The 26,300-nt window shown below is 36.5% G+C and overlaps 1 protein-coding gene across 2 annotated transcripts; it reads right to left on the bottom strand.

Moving 5' to 3' along the window:
• Nucleotides 1-941: 941 nt before the first annotated feature.
• Nucleotides 942-26,021, bottom strand: FRG1 (FSHD region gene 1). Of its 2 annotated transcripts, none has more exons than XM_047716626.1 (9): nucleotides 25,764-26,021; nucleotides 23,667-23,737; nucleotides 16,190-16,315; nucleotides 14,729-14,786; nucleotides 12,744-12,858; nucleotides 10,519-10,623; nucleotides 8,009-8,100; nucleotides 7,367-7,477; nucleotides 942-2,547 (listed from the first exon to the last, which is right to left on the bottom strand). In XM_047716626.1, exons 1-9 carry the CDS (start codon nucleotides 25,823-25,825, stop codon nucleotides 2,436-2,438), a joined length of 852 nt encoding a protein of 283 aa, XP_047572582.1. In that variant the 5' UTR covers nucleotides 25,826-26,021; the 3' UTR covers nucleotides 942-2,435. The 2 variants fall into 2 exon arrangements, with proteins under 2 accessions (XP_047572582.1, XP_047572590.1); XM_047716634.1 differs by lacking the exon at nucleotides 942-2,547 and adding an exon at nucleotides 2,718-2,827 and having other exon boundaries at nucleotides 25,764-26,018.
• Between the last annotated feature and the right edge of the window lie 279 nt (nucleotides 26,022-26,300).

Genomic DNA, 26,300 nt, shown 5'->3' on the forward strand with positions numbered 1-26,300 from the left:
AAATCACAAGTAGGCAGAGAGAGAGGAGGAAGCAGGCTCCCCGCTGAGCTGAGAGCCTGATGCGGGGCTCGATCCGAGGACCCTGGGATCATGACCAGAAACGAAGGCAGAGGCTTTAACCCACTGAGCCACCCAGGTGCCCAGTAGACAAGAATTTTTAAGAAGCTATTGTAACTCTATCCAAAAACAAAGAAATAAATGGATAGAAAAGCAGTAAATGGATAGGAAATTTCAGCAGAAATAGAATCTATTAACAACAATAGGATCAAATAGATTCTAGAAATGAAAAATAATGTCTTGAGATTTAAAAATCACTAGATGTGTGTAACAGCAATTTGGAGACGATAAAAAAAAGTGAGTCAGTAAACTTGAAGAAAAGAACAACTGAAATGATCTGAAATGTGAGCAGTCAAAAAAATATAGGTGTAGGGGAACTTTTTCTTTGGTTACTGTTTTTTATCATATATAAAGCCTTTTTGACATGGCTACGGGACTGGTAAATCAGGGGAATGCTTGACCAGAATCCATCTTGACTTTGACAGTGCTTTCAACAAGTTTCATGACATCCTTTTGTACAAGAAGAAAAATGTGGACCAGACGACAATATTTAGATATATTATTCTTGACTCCTGTCACTCTGCCAGATTACCAGTGCTGTAATGAGGGTTGGAGTCAAGTGTAATGATAGAAATTGGGAAGAACACTTATCTATTACCTGTGATTTTTTCTTGCTCTCCTCTTTCAGTAGCGCATAAACTCCAGAGGGCAGGCAGTGCATATTTTTTTTTAATTTTTTATTTATTTATTTTTTTTAATTTGACAAATCAAGTAAGCAGAGAGGCAGGCGTTGGGGGGGGGTGGTTGGGGAAGCAGGCTCCCCACTCAGCAGAGAGCCCCAGGCGGGGCTCCATCCCAGGACCCCGAGATCATGACCTGAGCCCAGGGCCACTGAACCACCCAGGCACTCCCCCCACCCCTTTATTTATTTATTTTTTTTCTTAAGAGAGACCGGCAGTGCATATTTTTAATCTATCTTCCCAGGTATCAGGACCTGAAATTAGTTTTGCTCTCTGAAAAGGACAAGACCTGGGGGAGCTTGAGGGTGAGCATGGTGACAGGGAATCCAGGAATACACTATGTTCTGAAATTGAGGCAGATAGAATGAATGCTTGTTCCAGGGAAATCAGTCAGCTGGCAGATGGTCTCAGGAACTGAGCTAGTGTTGGAGGCAAGACTTCAATCTCTTAAGGGTAGTGTTTCTCAAAGTATATTTCAGATCATTTGCTTCAGAATTACATGGAGTGCTAGTTAAAATGTCAATTCTAGGACACAATCCTAGACTTGCTAAGCTGGCATCTTTATGGATGATTCTTGAAAATCTAAGGTACCTCAGGTGATTCTTACATATATAAATTTGAACTACTACTTATTTTTAGGGGCTGGGAGCTGTCAAAAGCAAGAAACAGACTAAGTCCAAGGGCAGGTGTCAGAAACTTGGCAGTTACTATCTTGGGCTGGAAAATTTTTTCTTATGGGGGGGTACTGTCCTGTGCCTTGCGGGATGTGAAGCAGCATTCCCATTCTGTAACCCTAAATGCCAGTAGCACCTCTTCTCTCAGCTGTGACAACCCCTTAGAGCCACACTGGTCCCTGGTTGAGAACCACTGTTTTCAGCTGTCTAAGTGGTAAGCATGTTCCTAGCCTAAGGATCAGAGGAAGAAGAACACAAGATGGGGGGGTGGGGGATAACCAGCTACTGAACTGGAATGACAATTTAGGACTAGATTTACAGCAAGAGCTCCTTTATAAGGTTGCTACTGGTAAGCTTACCTTACTTGCTGGAGAGTGGCTGTCTAACTCCAGAGCTAGAGACCAACAGAATACAATGGCTGAGAACTAGACAGGTCTGGCACTTAGGCCAGGTCTCAGTCCTGGCTGTGCATCATCCACGGGGAATCGTAAAAACATAGAGATGCATCAGCCAGACTCAGTCCTTCTGAAGCAGAATTCCCAGGGGTGGAGCCCAGGCATCTGATATACAACCTGCATTCTGGAACACTCACAGGGTCAGGTGACATCTGGAATACTGTGTTCAGGAATTCAGAGAGACACAGGCTAGGAATAAAAGTGTCTCAGCATAGCAGACCTCAGCAATGTATAGTATCTGAACCTCTTTAATAGCTCCATTCTCATCCAATCCTGTCTCTACGTAGGGAATTTTCCCAATTTTCTTCTTATTCTCTGTTCAGAGCCTACTTTTCTTGTAATGTTTCTTATTCCCATCCTACTGCCTAATACCTGATTTCTTTCTCTGTTCCCATCCACTTTGTTTGATATCTGTTAGGCTTGTGTGATTTGGATTTAGGAGGCAGAATCAAAGCCTTGTTGACTGGATTGGGAGCTTCTAACTTCCTTTTAAAGGTCCTAATTAAGCATCAGTGGTATAAAGTAATATAAAGTAAGACTGTAAAGCAGTAAGAGATCCCATAAGCTGCACAAGACACACAGGGTTCACAGAGTATCATCTCTTGCTTTATGACAGAAAACCTAGAAAAGAGAAAAGATTCTATGGTATGTTCAGTGTGTACTCTGTTTCAATTCCATGTGAAACACTACAGTTAACTATAAAGTAAACCCTTGCGGACTCTCGATTAAACTTGATTAATCTTGTTTAAACTAGCTCTAGTTCAGCAGTAATTCCCGAACAGCCCAAGAGCTCTATAAAAACACTTCCACTGATTATTTTATTCAGAAAAAAACAAATAGGAGAAGAAAGAAATACAATTCTGGTCATTTGCAGTATCTATCAGCTTTCAATTTGGCTCTCCTGTTTGAACAAAGACAAATAAAAATTATGTAACACATGCCAGATATAGTCAACTACTAAATACATGCGCACACTCAGAAATTGTGTTTTCAATTTTGGTTATTGCCATACTACTTACTTTAAAATATTTTAATTAAAATTAACTTTTCAATATTGTTTCATACTAAATACATTCTACTCTTATGAAAGTCTTTCATAATCTTTAAGAAATGTTGCCTAAGAGCTTTTTCAATCCACAATAGCAATTTTAATTGCCTCTGAATTTAAGCATGCCCTAAACTTCTATTTAACAGGGTGGCAATGTTCTATTTTCATGAGTGATAAAAGTTAACAAGACATACAACTTATTTCTTTTGTGTCCATATCCTGATTTTTTTTTTTTTACATCCTATTCTTGATTTCTTAAAACTAAATACATGCTTTGTTCAGCAGGGAATATTCTTGTTATCACTTACTAACTTCTGGTATCAAGTCGATCAACTAGTTAAGAAGAAATATGATGAAGCATTATCTTTATCAGTAGTGTGAAGAAATGTTTTAGGACTAACTTTGCAACATAGGACTTGAAGGAGTGGCAGATTACCAAATTCTTTTTCAATCTGGCACTTATTTATGGTTATAAACTTACATCTAAACCTCTCTACCTACTTTTTTGTTATAGATCTAAGACATTACTTACCTAAGTAAGAACAGTATTAGATAAATATTAACAATGTGCTATGATAAATATCCTGTACACTGCTAGATTCAACTTAATGAAAATGCTTCAATTTTATTTTATTTTATACTTAGTAATTTTTCTATTTCATTGATTTCTGCTCTGATCTTTATGATTTCTCTTCTCCTGCTGGGTTTAGGCTTTCTTTCTTGTTCTTTCTCCAGCTCTTTTAGGTGTAGGGTTAGGTTGTGTACCTGAGACCTTTCTTGTTTCTTGAGAAAGGCTTGTACCGCTATATATTTTCCTCTCAGGACTGCCTTTGTTGTGTCCCACAGATTTTGAACCGTTGTGTTTTCATTATCATTTGTTTCCATGAATTTTTTAAATTCTTCTTTAATTTCCTGGTTGACCCATTCATTCTTTAGAAGGATGCTGTTTAGCCTCCATGTATTTGGGTTCTTTCCAAATTTCCTCTTGTGATTGAGTTCTAGCTTCAGAGCATTGTGGTCTGAAAATATGCAGGGAATGATTCCAATCTTTTGATAACGGTTGAGACCTGATTTAGGACCAAGAATGTGATCTATTCTGGAGAATGTTCCATGTGCACTAGAGAAGAATGTGTATTCTGTTGCTTTGGGATGAAATGTTCTGAATATATCTGTGATGTCCATCTGGTCCAGTGTGTCATTTAAGGCCTTGATTTCCTTGTTGATCTTTTGCTTGGATGATATGTCCATTTCAGTGAGGGGAGTGTTAAAGTCCCCTACTATTATTGTATTATTGTCGATGTGTTTCTTTGATTTTGTTATTAATTGGTTTATATAGTTGGCTGCTCCCACGTTAGGGGCATAGATATTGAAAATTGTTAGATCTTCTTGTTGGATAGTTCCTTTGAGTATGATATAGTGTCCTTCATCATCTCTTATTATAGTCTTTGGCTTAAAATCTAATTGATCTGATATAAGGATTGCCACTCCTGCTTTCTTCTGATGTCCATTAGCATGGTAAATTCTTTTCCACCCCCTCACTTTAAATCTGGAGGTGTCTTCGGGTTTAAGATGAGTTTCTTGTAGGCAACATATAGATGGGTTTTGTTTTTTTATCCATTGTGATACCCTGTGTCTTTTGATTGGGGCATTTAGCCCATTAACATTCAGGGTAAGTATTGAGAGATATGAATTTAGTGCCATTGTATTGCCTGTAAGGTGACTGTTATTGTATATTGTCTCTGTTTCTTTCTGATCTACTACTTTTAGGGTCTCTCTTTGCTTAGAGGACCCCTTTCAATATTTCCTGTAGAGCTGGTTTGGTATTTGCGAATTCTTTCAGTTTTTGTTTGTCCTGGAAGCTTTTAATCTCTCCTTCTATTTTCAGTGATAGCCTAGCTGGATATAGTATTCTTGGCTGCATGTTTTTCTCGTTTAGTACTCTGAATATATCATGCCAGCTCTTTCTAAATACTACTACTACTACTACTACTACTACTACTACTGCCAGGTCTCTGTGGATAAGTCTGCTGCCAATCTAATATTTTTACCATTGTACGTTATAGACTTCTTTTCCCGGGCTGCTTTCAGGATCTTCTCTTTGTCACTAAGACTTGTAAATTTTACTATTAGGTGACGGGGTGTGGACCTATTCTTATTGATTTTGAGGGGGGTTCTCTGAACCTCCTGGATTTTGATGCTTGTTCCCTTTGCCATATTGGGGAAATTCTCTCCAATAATTCTCTCCAATATACCTTCTGCTCCCCTCTATGTTTCCTCTTCTTCTGGAATACCAATTATTCTAATGTTGTTTCGTCTTATGGTGTCACTTATCTCTCGAATTCTGCCCTCGTGGTCCTGTAGCTGTTTGTCCCTCTTTTGCTCAGCTTCTTTATTCTCTGTCATTTGGTCTTCTATATCGCTAATTCTTTCTTCTGCCTCATTTATCCTAGCAGTGAGAGCCTCCATTTTTGATTGCACCTCATTAATAGCTTTTTTAATTTCAACTTGGTTAGATTTTAGTTCTTTTATTTCTCCAGAGAGGGCTTTTATATCTCCTGAGAGGTTTTCTCTAATATCTTCCATGCCTTTTTCGAGCCCGGCTAGAACCTTGAGAATAGTCATTCTGAACTCTGGATCTGACATATTACCAATGTCTGTATTGATTAGGTCCCTAGCCTTTGGTACTGCCTCTTGTTCTTTTTTTTGTGGTGAATTTTTCCGCCTTGTCATTTTGTCCAGATAAGAGTATATGAAGGAGCAAGTAAAATACTTAGAGGGTGGCAACAACCCCAGGAAAATATGCTTTAGCCAAATCAGAAGAGATCCCAAATCGTGAGGGGGGAGAAAAGGGATAAAAAGAGGTTCAGAAAGAAAAAAAAAAAAAAAAAAAAAAAAAAGAAACAATTAAAAAAAGAAAACCAATAAAGAAAAAATATAAAAAGGAAAAAAATATATATATATATTAGATAAACTAGTTAAAAAACGTTAAAAAAGAAAAGGGTAAAAGTTAAAAAAAATTTAGCAGAAGAAGAAAAAAAATTGAAAAAGAAAAGAAAAAAAAATTAAATTAACTGCAAGGCTAAAGAATCATGGGAAGAAAGCCATGAGTTCCGTGCTTTGCTTTCTCCTTCTCTGGAATTCTGCTGCTCTCCCTGGTATTGAAACTGTGCTCCTTGGTAGGTGAACTTGGTCCTGGCTGGGTTTCTCGTTGATCTTCTGGGGGAGGGGCCTGTTGTAGTGATTCTCAAGCGTCTTTGCCCCAGGCGGAGTTGAACCGCCCTTACCAGAGGCCGGGCTGAGTAATCCACTCGGGTTTGCTTTCGGGAGCTTTTGTTCCCTTAGCGCTTTCTGTAGAGTTCAGGAGGGCAGGAATGAAGATGGCGGCCTCCCGGTCTCCGGCCTGGAAGAGCCAAGAGCCCAGGGTCCCACTCCTCAGTGCGCCCTCAGAGAACAGCGCCCAATTACTCCCGTCACCCTGGCCTCCAGCCGCGCTCCGAGCTGACCGAGCCTGCGACCGGTTCAAGGCAACCCCGAGCTTAGCGCTTACTCCTCGGCTCCGTCTCTGTAGCCGGCTTCCCCGTTCTAATACCTGCAAGCTCTGCGACACTCAGACACCCCCGATCCTTCTGTGACCCTGCGGGACCTGAGGCCACGCTGACTCCGCATGGGCTTCACCCCAGTTAAGCCTCTGGAGCGATGTCCCTCAGCGGAACAGACTTTTAAAAGTCCCGATTTTGTGCTCCGTTGCTCCGCCGCTTGCTGGGAGCTGGCCCCTCCCCCCGCGGTCTACCTTCCCGTCGCTTTGGATTCACTTCTCTGCCAGTCCTACCTTTCAGAAAGTCGTTGATTTTCTGTTTCTAGAGTTGCTGTTCTTCTTCTCTTCGATCTCCTGTTGGATTTGTAGGTGTTTGCAATCTTTAGATAAGCTATCTAGCTGATCTCCCGCTACCTGAAGTAGTCTCAGCCTGCTACTTCTCCCCCATCTTGACTCCTCCCTCTATACTTAGTAATTTTTAAACTGATCTGTTTTTTTCTCATTTTTAGGAACATGTACTATTCTACTAGAACCCACTGAGTTTTTTAATTAAACTACTTTCTAGCCCTTCTAATAGTTATAAAAAGATGTTAAATAAATTTATGAAGGGGTTTTAGTCAAATCTGAATGCCTTATAACAAAATATATAAGTTTTTAGAATTTGGCTACTACTAGATATTGTTTCTTGGGTGATCTTTTCCTAGACTTACGATGTCCTTTTTAGGTAATATTACTATGTTCATAAATTAGGAGACAAAAATTTAAGAACGGTAGTATTTGAAAAAGAACACTGATTATATATATGCCATTTCTATTGGATCCTGAAAATAGTTATAAAAAACTAAACATATACCTACCTGTCCAGAAGTGTTTCATGCAAAAATCCATCTTTCCGGGCCTTTTTGAGAATTTTACTGTCTTCTTTACTTATTTTAAGTTTGTGGTCTTGGAAGCTCTGAAATTTCTTTCTGTTAAGAAAATGCCTTTCTTGAAAATCATCTCAAACTTTGATTATACATGTTTACTCATGAATTTACAAATATTTCTAAAGTTTTTCATTTATATAAAAAAAACAAAACTATTGTATTTCTTTAAAAACGTACAGCTTTTCAACTGCAAAGATGACCTTGGTGTTCTTCCATGAAGAGGGCAGTTGTTTGGGCAGCAAACTACAAAGCCCCAGTTCCACTAAGGCATGTTGGCTGGAGTCCCTGAATCCTGCCTATGGGACAACATTTGGTTGGAATTATGTAGTGATAAGCTATAGTCATTCTATTAATGAATAAGAAGAAAAGACTAACCCAAGTGACTTTAGCTTTGAAAGTCAGCAGGGTAATTAGGAAAAGTGAAGCTCTGTGAAAAGAAAAGCATTTAGCTTTGTTCTTTGTCCTAGAGTCTATTTTATGCTGCCCCTTGTTCTTCGGGTTATTTTATTTTATGGGTCTTGAGGAGTACTTTGTTGCCAAATCTGTAGGGTCTAAAAGGAAAAGAATACATACACGTAATTGATTTCACACTGTTTAACATTTCCTTTGTCTTCTTCTGGAATATCATCTTTTTTCTTAGTTTCTCTTTCAGCACAGGATCTAATCTGGACAATAGAGATGAGAACCCAACAGATTATACATCTATTTCCCCTCTTCCCCACTTTACTTATTTCCTAAGAACCCTGTAGGTAATTTCTTATGCAAATGAAGAAAACAACTTAGCAATCAAATTCAGAAAAAGACAGGTTCTAGATATGTTTTTATTTATATATATGTATAATTTATATAAATAATCGGTTATGTTTCTCTAGAGCCTTTGCATCAGATATAAAAGACAAAATTATTTGAAAAACATTTTATAGATCAGGTCCTGCTGACCAATTAGGCAATAATTTAATTAGTTTGGCCTCAAAGTAAATATTCCAATTATCATATTTTTTATTTTTTATAACACTGAAAGTTTAAGATAGCTATTTTAATTTGCATAGCTATTCCCAAATCCATTTAAACTTTTAACATGACACAGAGTACTTTCACTTAATTGGAATCCACTCCTTTTAATTCTTCCTTGTATCCTCCTAAGTTGTGACAGATAATTACTATCAATGCCATAAACTGATATAGCAAGTAAGATCTACTGAGTTGGACAGGAAGTGGACATAATTCAGGCCTCAGGAACTGGCAATTTGCAACACAGAGGACAGAATTTACATCTCCAAGGATTTACATCTCCAAAGTCATCTTTGTGGCTCAGAGTCCAATTCCAAGGCTTCTTAGAAAGTGCTGACCAATGAGGCATGTCCTAGTGTTATCTGTGTGACAAGTTTGGGTAGCAGAGTCCTAGCAGACCTAGGGAAATTACTACTGTCCAGGGTCTGTGACAATACTACTTTTGGCAGGAGGTAATGTGTCTTGATAATCTATAAAGGTGCATGGCTGATTCAGATTAGCAGAGCCAATGAAGTAAAATGCAAGGTAGAAGGAGTTCTGGATTATCACTGCTCAGAGCTTTCAGGTACTTGACTAACCAAACAGACCCTTGGGAAATGTGACAGATACATCATATGAAAACAGTTATAATTAAATACACCACAGTTCCCCCCCCCCCCATAAAAGTACAAAATGCTGCACTTTATTTGCATTGTCTTCAAAAATCATACTTTTAGGTAAGTGAGAAATCCACCAGCATTTTTCTAATGACCTGATCTTTTCTAATGACAAGAAGTATGGTATGGAGTGTCAGAGTAGTTTCCAGTCAGCTGGGTCTGGGTACACATCCTGTCTCTATCCGATCTAGCTGTGTGAGTTTCATGATGACTATAGCAGGTGAGGATATAAGGAGGCTCAAAGTCTCTCTCCTCATCAGTAAAGTTAAGATAACAGGTACCTCACAGGAATTAAAAAAGATTCAAGAAGAGTGCAGGAGTCACATTCAGCAGAGTACCTGCAGCTACTGGCTTCTGTTTTTGTGTTTGTGTTTTGTGTTTTTTTTTAATGTGATTATAATTACATAATTACCTTATAATTCTGTTTTGGGGACTTTTTCCTCAGATATACCTGTACACCTACAGAATGATGCATATCCAAAGTTTTGTGTTACAGCACTGGTTCTAAGAGCAAAAGACTGGAGGTAACCTAAATCAGCATTTATGAGGAACTGACTAAATAAATTAAGGCATATCCCTAAAATGGAATATTATATAGCTATTAAAAAAGAGAAAAATTTCTGCATAGTAATTGACAAGGGAAAATCTCCAAGATAAAAACATTAAGGAAAAAAAGAAAAGAAAGGTCTAAAGGAGTATATGCAGGAGCCTAACTTTATTGTAAAAAAGTAGAAAATTATAAACATATATTTTTATTAAGAACTGGTAGGCTAGATAAGGATGGGAGTCATGTCTTTATATGCTTGTATTTTTAAAATTTTGAACCATGTGAACATATCTATTAAATTTTAAAATGCAAGCAAGCAAAAAAAAAATAGAGTACTAAAAAGCATGTGGAACTACTCAGAAAAAGGTACTAATACATGGAGGTAAGATATAATAATTTCTCTAACACTTGGTACAAATAAGCCATCGGTTATAGGATTTATAATTAAGCTTTTTATAATAAAGCTTATTTGGAGCATAGTATAAAAAACTATGCATTACATCTTTAAAGTAATAGCAAATGACTATTTTTTTTTTTTTTAAAGATTTTATTTATTTATTTGTCAGAGAGAGAGAGGGAGAGAGAGCAAGCACAGGCAGACAGAATGGCAGGCAGAGGTAGAGGGAGAAGCAGGCTCCCCGATGAGCAAGGAGCCCGATGTGGGACTCGATCCCAGGATGCTGGGATCATGACCTGAGCCGAAGGCAGCTGCTTAACCAACTGAGCCACCCAGGCGTCCCAATAGCAAATGACTATTGAACATTATTAAGAGATATGGTCACATCATATATGTGATGTGATCATATATAGTCATAGAAAAATTAAGAAGAAAGCAATTTATAAAAAAGAACAAAATAGATCACGATTACCTTTATCATTTCTTCTTCTCCTGCTGTTTTACTCTTTGCTTCTATATCACCTGCTTCATTGCATCTAATAAAGCAGCTATTTGAGGCCAATAAAGCCATTTTCCCCTATATAAAAAATAGCAAAAAAGTTACAAGACTACTGCAAAAGAATTTTTTTTTTAAGATTTTATTTATTTATTTGACAGACAGAGATCACAAGTAGGCAGAGAGGCAGGCAGAGAGAGAGGAGGAAGCAGGCTCCCCGCCGAGCAGAGAGCCTGATGCGGGGCTCGATCCCAGGACCCTGGGATCATGACCTGAGCCAAAGGCAGAGGCTTTAACCCACTGAGCCACTCAGGCGCCCCTGTAAAAGAATTCTTAAGTCTTGAGAATGAAATGAATTCTGCCCCTTAGCCCCAACTGTAAAAGTAATCAGTAAAGAGAATTTGGAGAAAATACAGAAAATAAAAAAACATACAGAAAAGAAAACCAAAATCACCTATAATCTTTTTTTTTTAATTTTTTTTTATTTTTTCAAAATCACCTATAATCTTACTACTCAAAAATAACCCAATAAATATTTTTAGTATATACTATTAGTAGGACTAAATTCTAACTAGATGAAATAGCATTGTTTCCTTCAGCCTTAAAGATCAATTGAGGATATAACTGAATTAGTTCTGTTTGAAAAATAATCAGCTTTTAAAGATAATAAAAAATTATATAATGCATAGTAATTTACTAAAATAATAGTGTTTTAAGTAAGATTTTCTTCATAGTTAGAAAATATAAAAATTTATAAGAGCTAGCTTTTGGTGCTTTTGAATTTACTGCTCAGAACTTCAAGAATCAACGTCAGAGAATTTTGGACAGAAATGATGGTGGGCAGAGGTACTACTGCTATTTTTTTGCACTATTTCCTCCCCCAGTTTTACTGAGATATAATTGACATAATCACTGCGTAAATTTAAGGTGTATAGCATAATGACTTGGCTTAACACTTACTGTGAAATAATTATCTTAATAAGTTTCGGTTAATATCCATTATCTCATGCAGTTAACAACAAAAAGAAAGCATAAAAGGAAAACGATTTTTTTCCTTGTGATGAGAACTCAGGATTTAGTCTCTCAACAACTTTCCTGTATATCATACAGCAGTTAGCTGAAGTAATCATGTTATACATTATATCCATGGCACTTATATTTATCCTGTAACTGGAAGTTTGTACCTTTTGACCACCTTCTTCCTCTAATTCCTAATCCCAACACCTGCTACTCTGGTAACCAACCACAAGTCTGATGTCTTTTTCTGAGTTTTGTTTTGTTTTGTTTTTAAGATCCATATATAAGTGAGATCATACAGTTGTCTGTCTTTCTCTGATTTATTTTACTTAGCAAGGTCCATTTGTTGTTGTAAATGGCAAGATTTACTCATCTTTTATGGCAGAGCAATATTCCATTGCATATATATATAACACAACTTCTTTATCCATTTATCTATCAGTGGACATTTAGATTATTTCCATAGTTACTCTTAAAAGTAATGCCAGTATGAACATGGGGGTGCAAGTATTGTTTTAAGTTAGTTTTCTGGTTTCTTTTGGATGTATTTTCACAAGTGGGACTGTTGGATCTTACAATAATTCTATTTTTAATTTTTTGAGGAACCTCCATACTATTTTCCCCAGTGGCTGCATCAGTTTGCATTCCCACCAGCAGTGCATGAAGGTTCCCTTTTCTCCACATCCTCCTAGCATTTATCTCATCTTTTTGAAGAGGGCCATTGTAACAGGTATGAAGTGATACCTTACTGTGCTTCTGATTTGCATTTCTCTAATGACTAGTGATGTTGAGCATCTTTTCATGTACCTGTTGGCCTTTCATATATCTTTTCTGGGAAAAAGGTCTTTGGCCATTTTTTAATTGGGTTGTTTCTTTGCTATTGAGTTGTATCAGCTCTTTATATATTTTGGATATTAACCCCTTATCAGAAAAATGGTTTGCAAATATTTTTTCTCATCCTATAGTTTGTCTTTTCACTTTGTTTGATTATTTCTTTTGCTGTGTTGCACTGATTTTCAAGACCTTTTTAAGGTTATGAGTTCATATTGGTTTTCTTTAATTTAGTGGGTTATATTATTGCACTGTACTTCTGGTTTTTTTTTTTTTAGACTATATATTCTCACTGAATATTAAAGACTATCTTACATTGACAAGAAGCTTTTATGAACAATAATAGCACTTACATCTTGAAAGACTGGTTCCCATTGTTCTCTTGGTCCAATTGCATCTGAACGCCCCACAACAAGTCCATCTGAATTAATACCTAGGTATTTTCCATAGCCAGATTTCAGGGCAATTCTTTAGATTAACAAAAAGGAAATGTTAAAAACTGAGAGCAAGAAAATTAAATATGGAACATAAAAATAATGTGTGTGTATAAAAATCCAGGCTAGCCATAGTCCAAATTTTCAAAAGCCATGTGATATGTGGCTAGTGACTACCATATCGGACAGTGTAGTTCTATTTATATAATTCTATATTGTACTTATAAAGCTCCTATTACATGGTATCAAACTGCTTTCCTCTGTATCAACTTAACATTCTCACCTCAAATCAGGAGAGTTATCATTTCACCATGGATCTATTAACATTATGCCTTTTATAAGAAAAAATTAGAATATCAGATACAGGAAAAATAGTATCCTATTTAATTTATCTTCTAACCATCATAAAGTGACATTTGCACTTCCTTTCCTTTTTAGGTTTTATCTTTTTGTCCATTTTTCTATTGGTATTTTACTGTTTTCCTTAGAGTTATGAATCTTGTACGTACATACAAAGAATAAAAACTCATTGCTGTTAATGCTGTTGCAAATATTTTCCTCATTTGCCTATTTTATATCTTTTGTTTTCAACTGTAAAGAAGTTTGAGTTTATTGATTTTCTTCTGCTTTTATTCTTTAAAAGTCTCTCAGGCACCTGGGTGGCTCAGTCAGTTCAGTGTCTGACTTTAGACACTGACTTCAAGTGATCTTGTGGTCCTGGGATAGAGCCCCACAAGCCCCATAGTGGGCTCTGTGCTCCCCACTCAGCAGGGAGTTTGCTTCTCCCTCTCCCTACCCCCCACCCAGTGCTCACTTGCTCTCTCCAAAGTAAATAAATAAATAAATAAAATATTAAAAAAATAAAAAAGTTAAAAAAGTCTTTCACTGTACTTATTGGCCACTCAGAGTAGAGGAATGATAATCTTCATGTGATGTTTTTTAAAGAAAAAGATATGATTCTTAACTTTTAGCTTACCCAGTCCCTTGTGATGCCAAGGGATTGATTTTATATTCACCTACAGGTTAATGTTCATATAATACAAATCATTATCATGTTGATGCAGCCAATTATTAGCATACTGAAATTCAATTTCTCTATGCACTACCCAAAGTATCATTCTATACTTTGGCACTGTGAGAATAAAAAAGGTCAGCTTATAAAATGATTGTAAAAACAGAATATTCTTTTGGTCTTCATGACTATGTAACATTCTTTACTGATTTTAATAATATTCCTTTATTCTTTTTTTTTGTTTATCTCTTGACTTCTGACAAGTGAGTTTATGTATCATAGTAACATCAAACCAGGTTTTGTCTTATGTCTATTTTCTTTGCATGATCTTTCTAATCTTATTTGGTCTGTGACATTATTAATACTCATTTTTTTCTAGTCTAGTATTATATATTGGTAGGAATCATAGGGTATGTTTTTATTTGGAGCTTTCATTCTCTCTCTTTTCTTTTAAGATTTTACTTATTTGAGAGAGAGAGAATGAGAGAGAGAGAGAGAGAGAGAGATAGCATGAAAAGGGGAGGGTCAGAGGGAGAAGCAGACTCTCTGCTAAGCAGAGAGCCTGATGTGGGACTTGATCCCAGGACTCCAGGATTATGACCTGAGCTGAAGGTTCAACCAACTGAGCCACCAAGGTGCCCTGCTTTCATTCTCTTTCAAAGACACAGTTGTTACAAATGAAATTTAATAATACCTAAATATAGCATATATAAATGTCATATTTTTAAAATGTCACAAAATATACTTTCAAAAAGATTATTTTGCTTTTTACATCAAAATTGGTCTGTGAACTTAAGTTAGCTTACTTAATTAGCTATATATAGAAATTTTTCAGTAAATAAAATTAAATTAAAAAAATAAAAGGTGATTAATTATAGTTCAACTTACTTACCTGGAATCAGACAATTTGACAGCTGTAAACTGCTCTGGAGGACTAGGGCCTTCATCAACTATAGAGGAAAAAAATATTTTAAAATAAATTTGACATTTGTTACCAATATACACATAAAAATAATCTTCAGCTTTAAAAAAAAGTTTTCTTTTGGGGAACCTGGGTGGCTCAGTCATTAAGCGTCTGCCTTCGGCTCAGGCCATGATCCCAGGGTCCTGGGATCGAATCCCACATTGGGCTCCCTGCTTGGTGGGAAGTCTGCTTCTCCCTCTCCCATTCTCCCTGCTTGTGTTCCTTCTCTGTGTATCTCTCTGTTAAATAAATAAAAAAAAAATCTTAAAAAAAAAAGTTTTTCTTTTAAAATTAAATATAATACTATAATATTTTGATATAATCATAATACACTATTCAGATTAGAGTATCAAGTTCTACTTTATCTTCTTATAACTACAGTGTTAGTTTTACATACTTAATAGGTAAGTCAGCATGATGCTTAATCACTTATATTTTCTTTTTGTGTTTTAAAATGCACTCGGTATATAAACAAGCATTTAATATTTATTTATTTTTAAAAGATTTTGTTTATTTATTTGACAGAGAGAGAGACAGTGATAGAGGGAATACAAGCAGGGGGAGTGGGAGAGGGAGAAGCAGGCTTCCCGCCGAGCAGGGAGCCCAATGCGGGGCTCAATCCGAGGACCCTGGGATCATGACCAGAGCTTAAGGCAGACGCTTAACGACTGAGCCATCCAGGCACCCCAGCATTTAATATTTAAAAAACTAAATGCTGTAACTTATTCCAGGGATGGTCATTCATACTTAAAGATACTGCTTTTTATTTTCTGATTACTTCATGTCTCATTAGTGCTTATTCTGGTGGACCAGAAGGGATAACAAAACTTCAAACTGTTAATAATGTTCCAGGTTAGTTTTGGCAAAAGGTCTAAAGAATAAAGATATCAAATCTTTGACTCAACTATGTTTCCCTTTCAATTCAATTATTTATGTTGCTTTTGATTTCAATTGATACTTTTCTGGAACCATAAAGAATGTTTTCACAGGCTTATAATGGAAAGAGGGATTTGCCAATAATTGGTAAATATTAAGGAAGGAAAAAAGGGGAAGAGTCAAATGCAATGGATTTATTCCTTGTACTATACTTGAGATGTTAGAATTTGGCCTAAGTGAATGACTGTCATAAAATATACGCTTTTTAAAAATGTTTTTTATAAAATTTTATTTGAGAGAGACAAAGAGAGAGCACAAGCAGAGGGAGCAGCAGGTAGAGGGAGAAGCAGGCTTTCTGCTGAGCAAGGAGCCCTATACAGGACTCGATCCCAGGAGCCTGGGATCCTGACCAGAATTAAAGACAGACGCTTAACTGACTGAGCCACCCAGGCATCCCTAAAATACATACTTTAAGTGGTCTTTTCCCTTCCACTGTTTCTACTAGACACAAACCTTCTTTATGTGGAGCTCCCAGTGTAAAAAGTCCGTTGTCAAGTGCATGTATGTAGGTTCCTTTATCCATTTCAATTGCTATGGTTCCTGATATTTCACCAAAATTTGTTACTGTCCACCAGATTCCTAAAAAATAAAATCAATATTTTAAATTTAATTTTAGAGTTGACACAAGGTTCTTATTTGTTGTTCTTGTTGTTATAACTTATTTTTTAAAACTTTTTATTTTGCAGTTATAAGAAATAATACAGAGAGATCTCATATGTCCTTTATTCACTTCTCCCTGTGGTAATATCTTATATAATTATAGTACACTGTCCAAACCAGAAAATTATCCTTTATACAAACTATGAACCTTATACAGATTTCATCCATTTTACATACATTCATTTGCATGTCAGTATGTATGGATATAGGTGACCACCACCCAAAATCAAGATTACATTCTTTTCAAAATATAAAAAAGCAGTGCATGTGAAGGCACAAAATGATGGAGAACAGTCTCTTTGATTTCCTCCCCAGCCATCCATGACTGCTTTCTAGAGGCAATGACTATTATAACCTGTCCCTTACATATCCCTCCAAAAAGACTTTTTTTTTTTTTAAAGATTTTATTTATTTGACAGAGAGAGAGATCACAAGTAGGCAGAGCAGCAGGCAGAGAGAGGGGGGAAGCAGGCTCCCCACTGAGCAAACAGCCCGATGCGAGGCTCGATCCCAAGACCCTGGGATCATGACCCGAGCCCAACCAAGGCAGATGCCTAACCCACTGAGCCACCCAGGCACCCCCCAAAAGACTTTCTAACATAGTATTCTTTTTAAATTTTTTTCAAGTTTTTATTGAAATTCCAGTTAGTTGACATCCAGCGTAATATTAATTACAGGTACAGAATTTAGTAATTCATCACTTATAACACTCTGCTTATCACAATAAGTGCAGTCCTCAATATCCTTTACCCATTTAACCCATTTCCAAGCCCACCTTCCCTCCGGCAACCTTCAGTTTGTTCTCTGTAATTAAGAGTCTGTTTTCTGGTTTGTCTCTCTCTCTCTCTCTCTTTCTCTTTTTTCCTATGTTTATCTGTTTTGTCTCCTGACTTCCACATATGAGTGAAAATCATATGGTATTTATTTTTTTCTAACTTAACATAATGCTCTCTAGCTCCATCATGTTGCAAATGGCAAGATTTCGTTTTTTTTTTGTGGTCTAGGACAGTATTCTTAACCATGATTTTAGATTAGAAACAATATGAGCAGAAACTATGTATTCTATATACATGAACAGAAATGGGTTTCTTTTTTAATTCATTTTAATTCAAATATAATTAACAAATGGTATTATATTAGTTTCATATGTATAATATAATGACTCAGCGATTCTATACATTTCTCAGTGCTCATCAAGATAAGTGTACTCTCAATTCCCCTTCACCTAGTTCTCCCATCCACCTACTCATGCTGCACATTCAATACAATCTCTATCAAAATACCAATAACATTTTTCACAGAACTAGAATAATCCTAAAATTTGTATGGAACCACAAAAGATCCCAAATAGCCAAAGCAATCCTGAAAAAGGATAAGGCTGGAGGTATCACAATCCCACATTTCAAGATATACTACAAAGCATTATGGTACTGACAAATACAGACATACAGATCAATGGAACAGAAATGAGTGTCTAGAAATAAACCAACACTTGTACGGTAAATTAATTTATGACAAAGAAGGCAAGAATACAGAATGGGGAAAAGACCATCTTCAACAAATGGTGCTGGGAAAACTGGACCCCTTTCTTATACCATATACAAAAATAAACTCAAAATAGATTAAAGACCTAAATGTGAGACCTGAAACCATAAAATTTCTGGGAAAACACAGGAAGTATCCCTCCTAATTCTTTGACATCAGCCGTAGAAACGTTTTTCTTTTATCTGTCTCCTCTGGCAAGGGAAACAAAAGCAAAATTAAACTACTGAGACTACACCAAAACTAAAAGCTTTTCTACAGTGAAGGAAACCATTAACAAAACAAAGACAACCTACAGAATGGAAGAAGCTAGTTACAAATGATATATCCAATAAGGAGTTAATATTCAAACTATATAAAGAACTTTTACAACTCAATACCAAAAAAAGCAAATAATCCAATTAAAAAATTGATCGAGGACCTGAACAGAAATTTTTCCAAATAAGACATAGATAGCCAACAGACACATAGAACATGCTTAACATGACTAATCATCAGGGAAATGCAAATTAAAACCACAATGAGATACTACCTTACACCTGCTATAATGGCTAAAACAAAACAAAAAAAGACAATAATAAGTGTTGAAGATGTGAAATGACATGGAGAAAAAGGAATCCTTGTAGGATTGCAAATTGGTGCAACCACTGTGGAAAATAGTATGGAGTTTTCTCACAAAATTAAAAATAGAATCACTACATGATCCTGAAATTCCACTACTGGGTATTTACCCAAAGAAAACAAAAACACTAATTTGAAAAGATAGATGCGCTCCTATGTTTATTGCATCAGTTTATTGCTGGACTTTTTGTTCTATTGATCTATGTATTGTTTTTATGCTAATACCAAACTGTTTTGATTAGTGTATTTTTGTAGTATTGCTTGAAATCAGAAGTGTGGTACCTCCAGCCTAGTTCTTCTTTCTTAAGACTGCTAGCTATCTGGGATCTTCTGTGGTTCCTTACAAATTTGAGGATTGTTTGTTCATTATTCGTGAAAAATGCCACTTTTTTGACAGAGATTGCATTGAATCTGTAGATTGCTTTGAGGTAGTGTAAGTATTTTAACAATTTAATTCTTCTGATCCAATGAACATGGAATATCTTTCCATTTATATGTGTCTTCTTCAAATTCTTTTATCAATGTCATACTTTCAATGTACAGATCTATCACATCCTTGGTTAAATTTATTCCTAGGTATTTTGTTGTCTTTGGTACAACTGTAAATAGGATTAGTTTTCTTATTTCTCTTTCTGGTAATGAAGTATTAATGTATAGAAATGTAACAGATTTTTGTATGTTGATTTTATATCCTGCAACTTTACTGAATTCGTTTATTAGTTCTAATAGTTTTTTGGTCCAATCTTTAGGGTTTTCTATGTATAAGATCATGTCATCTGCCAATAGTGACAGTTTTATTTCTCCCTCTCTGATTTGGATACCTTTTCTTCCTTTCTTTTTTGCCTACTTGCTTTGTCTAGGGCTGCCAATACTATGTTGAGTAAAAGCAGCAAGACTAGGTATCCTTGTCTTATTCTTGATCTTAGACAAAAAGCTTTCAGATTTTCACTGTTGATTATGAAGCTAAATTGTCCATTAGCTAAAGGAGAAATGTGTCAGTCATTAATAAGATATTAGATGACATTAGGAACTCTGGATAATTTTATTAGGTCTGATAGTGATATACTCTTATATATTAAAAGAGACGGCAGGGCGCTTGGGTGACTCAGTTGCTTAAGGATCTGCCTTTGGCTCAGATCATGATCTGAGGGTCCCAGGATTGAGCCCGCTGAGCAGGGAGCCTGCTTCTCCCTCTCCCACTCCCTCTGCTTGTATTCTCTCTCTGTCAAATAAATATATAAAAATCTTAAAAAAAAGTAAGAGAGCAAAACAGGAGGAAGAGAGTGAGACTGACTTAATCAGCACTGCACATTTATGTATATATGGGTAGAATGACATAATATTGTTATACTTTAAAATTCTTCAGAAAAAAAAATGGGGCCCCTGGGTAGCTCAGCCCATTGAGCAACCAACTCTTAATTTCAGCTCGGGTCATGATCTCAGGGATTGAGCCCCCGCAGTAGGGCGGGAGGGAGTCTGCTTGAGATTCTCTCCCTCTCCCTCTGTCCCTCCTCCCACTCATGCACACACACTCTCTCTAAAATAAATTTTATTCTCCAGAAAAAAACTGTGGATAGGATATTATCTCAAGAGTAAGCAAGTATGTAAGTGAAATAAGATTGGCAAAAGAAGGAATGCTGGGGGTATGGACACATGGAAAATTCATTATATTCTCCTATCTACTTATGTATTAGTTTGAAAGCATCCAAATTACAAAGTTTTTAAAAATTGAGTTTATCACAGTGCATAAGATTTCCCATTTATCTAAACAAGAAAGGCTTTTAATACCCAATAAAAAATTAGTAAAATTTCACTTATATTAAGTTGGACTTTTACCTAATTTCATATATATAAATTAACTCAAAATGGGTCAAAGACCTAAATTTAAGAGCTAAAACCATAAAACTCTTATAAGAAAACATATGGTAGAAACCTCACAAAATGGGATTTGGCAATCATTTCTTAGATATGACACCAAAGGCACAAACAACAAAAGAAAAATTAGACCAATTAGACTCATCAAAATGAATAACTTTGGGAGCACCTGGGTGCCTCAGTCAGTTATGAATCTGACTCTTGATTGCAGCTTAGGTAGTGATCTCAGGGTTGTGAGATTGAGCCCCAAGTCAGGCTCTGGACTAGGCCTGGAACCTGCTTAAGATTCCCTCTCCCTTTACCCCTCCCTCACATCCGTCTCCCCCTCTAAAAAAAGAAAGAAAAAAAGAAAAACTTTTGTGCATCACAGGACACTATCAAGAGAGTAAAAAGACAACACAGAATAGAAGGAAATATTTGTATATCACATATCTTAAGGGATTAAGATCCAGAATATATAAAGAACTCTTAAAACTCAACAATAACACAACCTATTTCAAAAAATGGGCAAAGGACTTGAATAGGTATTTCTCCAAAGAAGATACACAAATGAGCAATGAGCATATTAAAATTACTCAATATTGCATTTCACTGAGGAAATACAGACTGAAACCATAATGAGATACTATTTCATACCCACTAGGATGGCTACTATCACAGAACCAGAAATAACAAATATTGGTGAGGATATGGAGAAATCGAAACCCTTATGCACTGCTGGTGGGAATGTAAAATGGTACAGTGACTATGGAAAACAGTTCTCACAAAATTAAAAATGGAATTACCATATGATCCAGCAATTCCACTTCCAGGTATATGTCCAAAAGAACAGAAAGCAAAGTCTTTTTTTTTTTTTTTTTAAAGATTTTATTTATTTATTTGACAGAGAGAGATCACAAGTAGACGGAGAGGCAGGCAGAGAGAGAGAGGAGGAAGCAGGCTTCTTGCTGAGCAGAGAGCCCGATGTGGGACTCGATCCCAGGACCCTGAGATCATGACCTGAGCCGAAGGCAGCGGCTTAACCCACTGAGCCACCCAGGCGCCCAGAAAGCAAAGTCTTGAAGAGATATCTGAACACCCATATTCCTAGAAGAATTATTCACAATAGGCCAACAGTGAAGTAACCTACGTGTTCACTGAAAGATGAATGGTTAAATGAAGTGCAGTATATACACACAATGGAGTATTATTCAGTCTTAAAAGGAAGGAAATTCTGACACATGCTACAACATGGATGAACCCTGAAGACCTCACCTGATTTCAAAACATTATGAAATGACAGTAATCAACACAAATGTATCAGAACAAAAGACAAATCAACGGAACACAGAGTCAAAAATTATACCAACCCATATAAAGTCAATTGATTTTTTACAGAGATATCAAGGCAGTTTAATGAAGAAAGAAAAGTCTATTCAACAGTGGTGCTAGAACAAGTGGATATCATTATGAAAAAATGAAAAAAGAGCCCTGACCCGTAATTTACTCCAGACCAAAAATTAATTTCAGATAGATCACAGATCTAATGTAAAAACTAAAACTGAAGTCTCTTACAGAAAATGTGGAAGAATTTCTTCATGACCTTGGGGTTAAGCAACAGTTTCTCAGATTAAAGATGCAAGGTGGTAGCCATAATAGAAAAAAAATAATAAATACGGTTTTATAAAAACTTCTATACACATATATCAAGTCATTATATTGTATACCTAAAACTAATACTATGTTGTATGTCAATTTTACTATAATTGAAAAAAAAAATCTAACTTTTGCTTTCAGAGAAATAACATTTAAGCAAATTAAAAGTCAAACCACAGACTGAGAGGGAAGATTGATAACAGAACTGTATTACTTTTTGGTGGGAGTATAAAATGGTGCAATCACCTTAGAAAATTCTTGGGATTACTTACATCGCTAAATATCCACCTATTTGTTGACATAGCAATTCCATCTCTAGATATCTATCCAAGATATTTACACTAATATTAGAACTGTTGATTTGCTATTTCAAAAAAAGGTGAGATTTTTCTAGAATATTATCTTTATCCCATTTCATATAAAATGTAAAGGAGCCAAAATTTATGAAATTTCAAAACGTGACTGGCCATGTTTTAAGAGAGGAACAAGTTGCTTTAAAGTATAGATGTGGAAAGGATCAGAAAGCAGGCTGGTTAAATGTGTTTGGGTCAGTTTATCTCTGGTAGCATTTCTAGGCTACCTTGATGCTTTGTTTAAGATTTTCATTTATTTCATAATATATAAAAGAATCATTTTCATGACTCTACACATCTATTATAACAATTCTCAAGAACAGTGAGAGGACAATAGCCAGTTGTTCAAACATGCCAAGTCCTCTTCCCCCAGCACTCTGCACTAACTCTTGACACTGTCATCGAAGTGCTTCTCATGACTCTACACATCTATTAAAAAGAATCATTTTTTTTAAAGATTTTTATTTATTTATTTGACAGAGAGAGATCACAAGCAGGCAGAGAGGCAGGCAGAGAGAGAGGAGGAAGCAGGCTCCCTGCTGAGCAGAGAGCCCGATGCGGCACTCGATCCCAGGACCCTGAGATCATGACCTGAGCCGAAGGCAGTGGCTTAACCCACTGAGCCACCCAGGCGCCCCAGAAAAAATCATTTTTATTGTGAGTTATTTTTACTGTTCCTTTGGGGACATACTTATCACTGGCTTCTACAATCAAAATGCATAAATGTTCAGGGGTGCCTGAGTGGCTCGGTCAGTTAAGTGTCTGCCTTTGGCTCAGGTCATAATCCTGGGGTCCTGGGACTGAGCCCTAAGCAGCCCTAAGTCTGCTTCTTCCACCTTTTCCCCTGCTCGTGCTCTCTTCTTTCTCTCTCAGATAAATAAAATCTTTTTAAAAATGCATACATGTTCAAAGAAAATTTGTGAAATATATTTAATAATATTTATCTATATCTGGCCTTTAAAATTATGTACCAGATCTGTGGGATATTAGGTAGTCTAATGAGCTATATTTCTTCTCTCCATGCCTTGTCCTGATAATGAAAAAAAGGAATCAGTGACATCTACTGTGCCAGGCAATAAAAAGAATCCATAACTTTAAATAATATTGAAAACTTTAAGAAAACTATGCATAGGTCACAAGTTCTTTTGAGTTTCTTTGAACTACTTATCCCTAAGTAGGAAAATATTTTTAAAGGCATCTCAACCAATGTTAACTTTTCTCAGAATAAAGTATAGGAAACCTACCAACGATATCAAGTTGAGTTTCTTCATCTTCTTCTCTTTTTCTCTTCTTCTCTTTACTCTTTTTCTTCTTACTGCAGGAGATAATTCATATAGATGAGTTCAGAAATATTGATCTGATGTTAAGTATCTCAAGATGCAATCTTAGAAGAATCTTTTAAGCTGTACATAGATATACAAATTATTGATTTAGTTATGTACACTGATATACTTTCTTATTTCTAATATTGAGAAGTCACTTCTGATCCTGTATGCATTGTGTTATATATAGTTAAGACAACAGATTCTGAAGTCAGACTGCCTTTTTAATCTTGATATTGTCATTTCTTAGCTCTGTGACTTTTGGAAAATTTACTTAATCTCTGTCAGTTTCTCACCTATAAAAGGAGGATAATAATTTAACTAAGCTCTTAAGGTTGTTTTGAGGATTAAGAGAAGACCTGTACTTTCGTATGTTGCTGGTGAAAATGTAAAATGGTATAGCCACTTTATAAAATAGTTTGGGTTCTTCGAAAAGTTAAACACAGAGTTACCAGAAATGAAAACACATGTCCTAACATCAGAAATCAAAACACATGTCCACATAAAAATTTTATTAGAATATTCAAAGCAGCATTATTCATAATAACCAAAAAGTGGCAACAACCCAAATGTCCATCAACTGATGAATGGAAAAACAAAATGCATTTTATCTACACTACACAATAGAATATTATTCAGCCATAAAAATAAGAGTACGAATACATGCTACAACACGGATGAAGCTAGATACAAAGACTGCATACTATATGACTCCATTTATATGAAATATGCAGAATAAACTGATGTAGATGGAAATCAGATTAGTGGTTGTCAGGTCTAGGGAAACAGTGGAATGGAGAGTGACTGCTAATGATCATGGGATTTCCTTCCCAAGATGAAAATGTTTGGCAACTTGATAGTGCTGAATTTTGTCAACACATTAAAACCCACAAAATTGTACTTTATAGGGTGAATTTCTGACATATGTATTATATCTCAGTAATAAAAAAAAAAACCAAAGTGGTTCAAAAAAATTATATTAAAGAATAGTTAGAATAGTTCTTGAAAGTGGCTCTGTGTGTGTTGATAATGATTGATAGTTGTGAGAATTATAAGAAGGCACACTTGTTTGTATTTTCATCAAATGTAGGCTTTCAGAAGATGACTCTCCCCTCTCTCTTGTAAATTCAGACAGTACAAGTTTCGGATTTATTCAGGGTAAGTTCTTTGTGATTCCAGAATCGTAGGCAGAATTGCTCCTTAACACTTCCTTTCATCTTACCTAAAAGTACCGAAAACTATCACTGAGACATGCTGAAATGCTTAATAATTGTATGAATAACCAACTCTAAGCAGATCTACCAGTTAAAAGAGAGGTGGAGATATGAGTGAGCAGATACCTTTTCCTAAAACTCTAATCATCATAAATCACCCCTACAAGCTTCTTGTTACTGACTCTACTTACTTACTGTACATGTTATCTCATTTAATCCTCATCATAATTCTTTTACAGTACCATCAATTTTTCCTAATGAACCAGTCAGTGTAAGCTCAAGGATACTAACGAACTTGCACAGATTGCAAAACTAGCAACTGGTGGGAATCCAGATTTGAGCCCATATCCCTATCAAAACCCACATCTGCATACTGTATTTTAAAATTAAGGATTTTTTTAGGGGGGAGGGAAACAATGGTGAAAATAAGTATCTCTAATAAAGGAAGTTATTGTTATGATCTACATCATCAGACTAAGGCTGCGGAGGTCTGGAGGGTCTTGGTTCCCTTACCAAGGGACCCAAACTTGTGGTTCCTGGGCTACTGGTTCCGCTCTCCTGTCTCCTCCCTTTTGAAGGCGCGACAGTCAGGGCGCATCTCCCGCGGCCCGTCTCTCCAGCTCTGTACAGGTACCCGGAACCGAGTCGCAGGATCGGTCCATCCAGGACCAGAGGCCAGGCCTAAAGGTTGGGAGCCTGAATTACAGCTCTCTAAGGCTTCTGTGAGATTCTCCACGGGGGAGAGGAGGCGAGGGCGGAGTGCTGTCAGAAAAGAGCCAGTCTCCCGCACAAACTTTGGCCTTACCTCTTAGCCTTGGTTCCCTTGAGCACGAGTTTGGTGGACTTCACATACGAGTATTCGGCCATAGCTGTGGGGACACTCTGTGTAAAGACGTGAGAGCTAAGGGCCAGGTATCTCCACTGGAGAACGAACTGGCGAGGGAAGCCCCAAAATAATACTGCAGATTCCCTGAAACCGTACGCAACTGCAGGAGAGGACCATCCGCTCTGAGTCCCTAGTATTTTTTTCACCCGACTCTCGAATTCTACTTCCTGTGTGCTGTCTGGGGCTACGGCAACCGCAGAGGGCCTCAATACAGCAGGGTTCATTTGCTCGTGAGAACCGAATGTTCAAGCGTCCCTCAGTGAGGAAACCTGGGGAGACGCGCCCTCTGGTGGACGCAGAGGGCCTAATAGCTATGGAACCTTTTTCTTTTTTTTTTTTTAATGGAGCCATTCTTGAGGTATCCTGCTCGCTCTCAGGAGAAGGGCGACAGTTTGATCAGCAAGAAGGTGATATGACTCAATCAGCCCTCCGGTTCTAGTACTTGTGAGCTGGGCC

The sequence above is a fragment of the Lutra lutra genome, chromosome 2 (assembly GCF_902655055.1).
Source record: "Lutra lutra chromosome 2, mLutLut1.2, whole genome shotgun sequence".
Classification (NCBI taxonomy): Eukaryota; Metazoa; Chordata; class Mammalia; order Carnivora; family Mustelidae; genus Lutra; species Lutra lutra.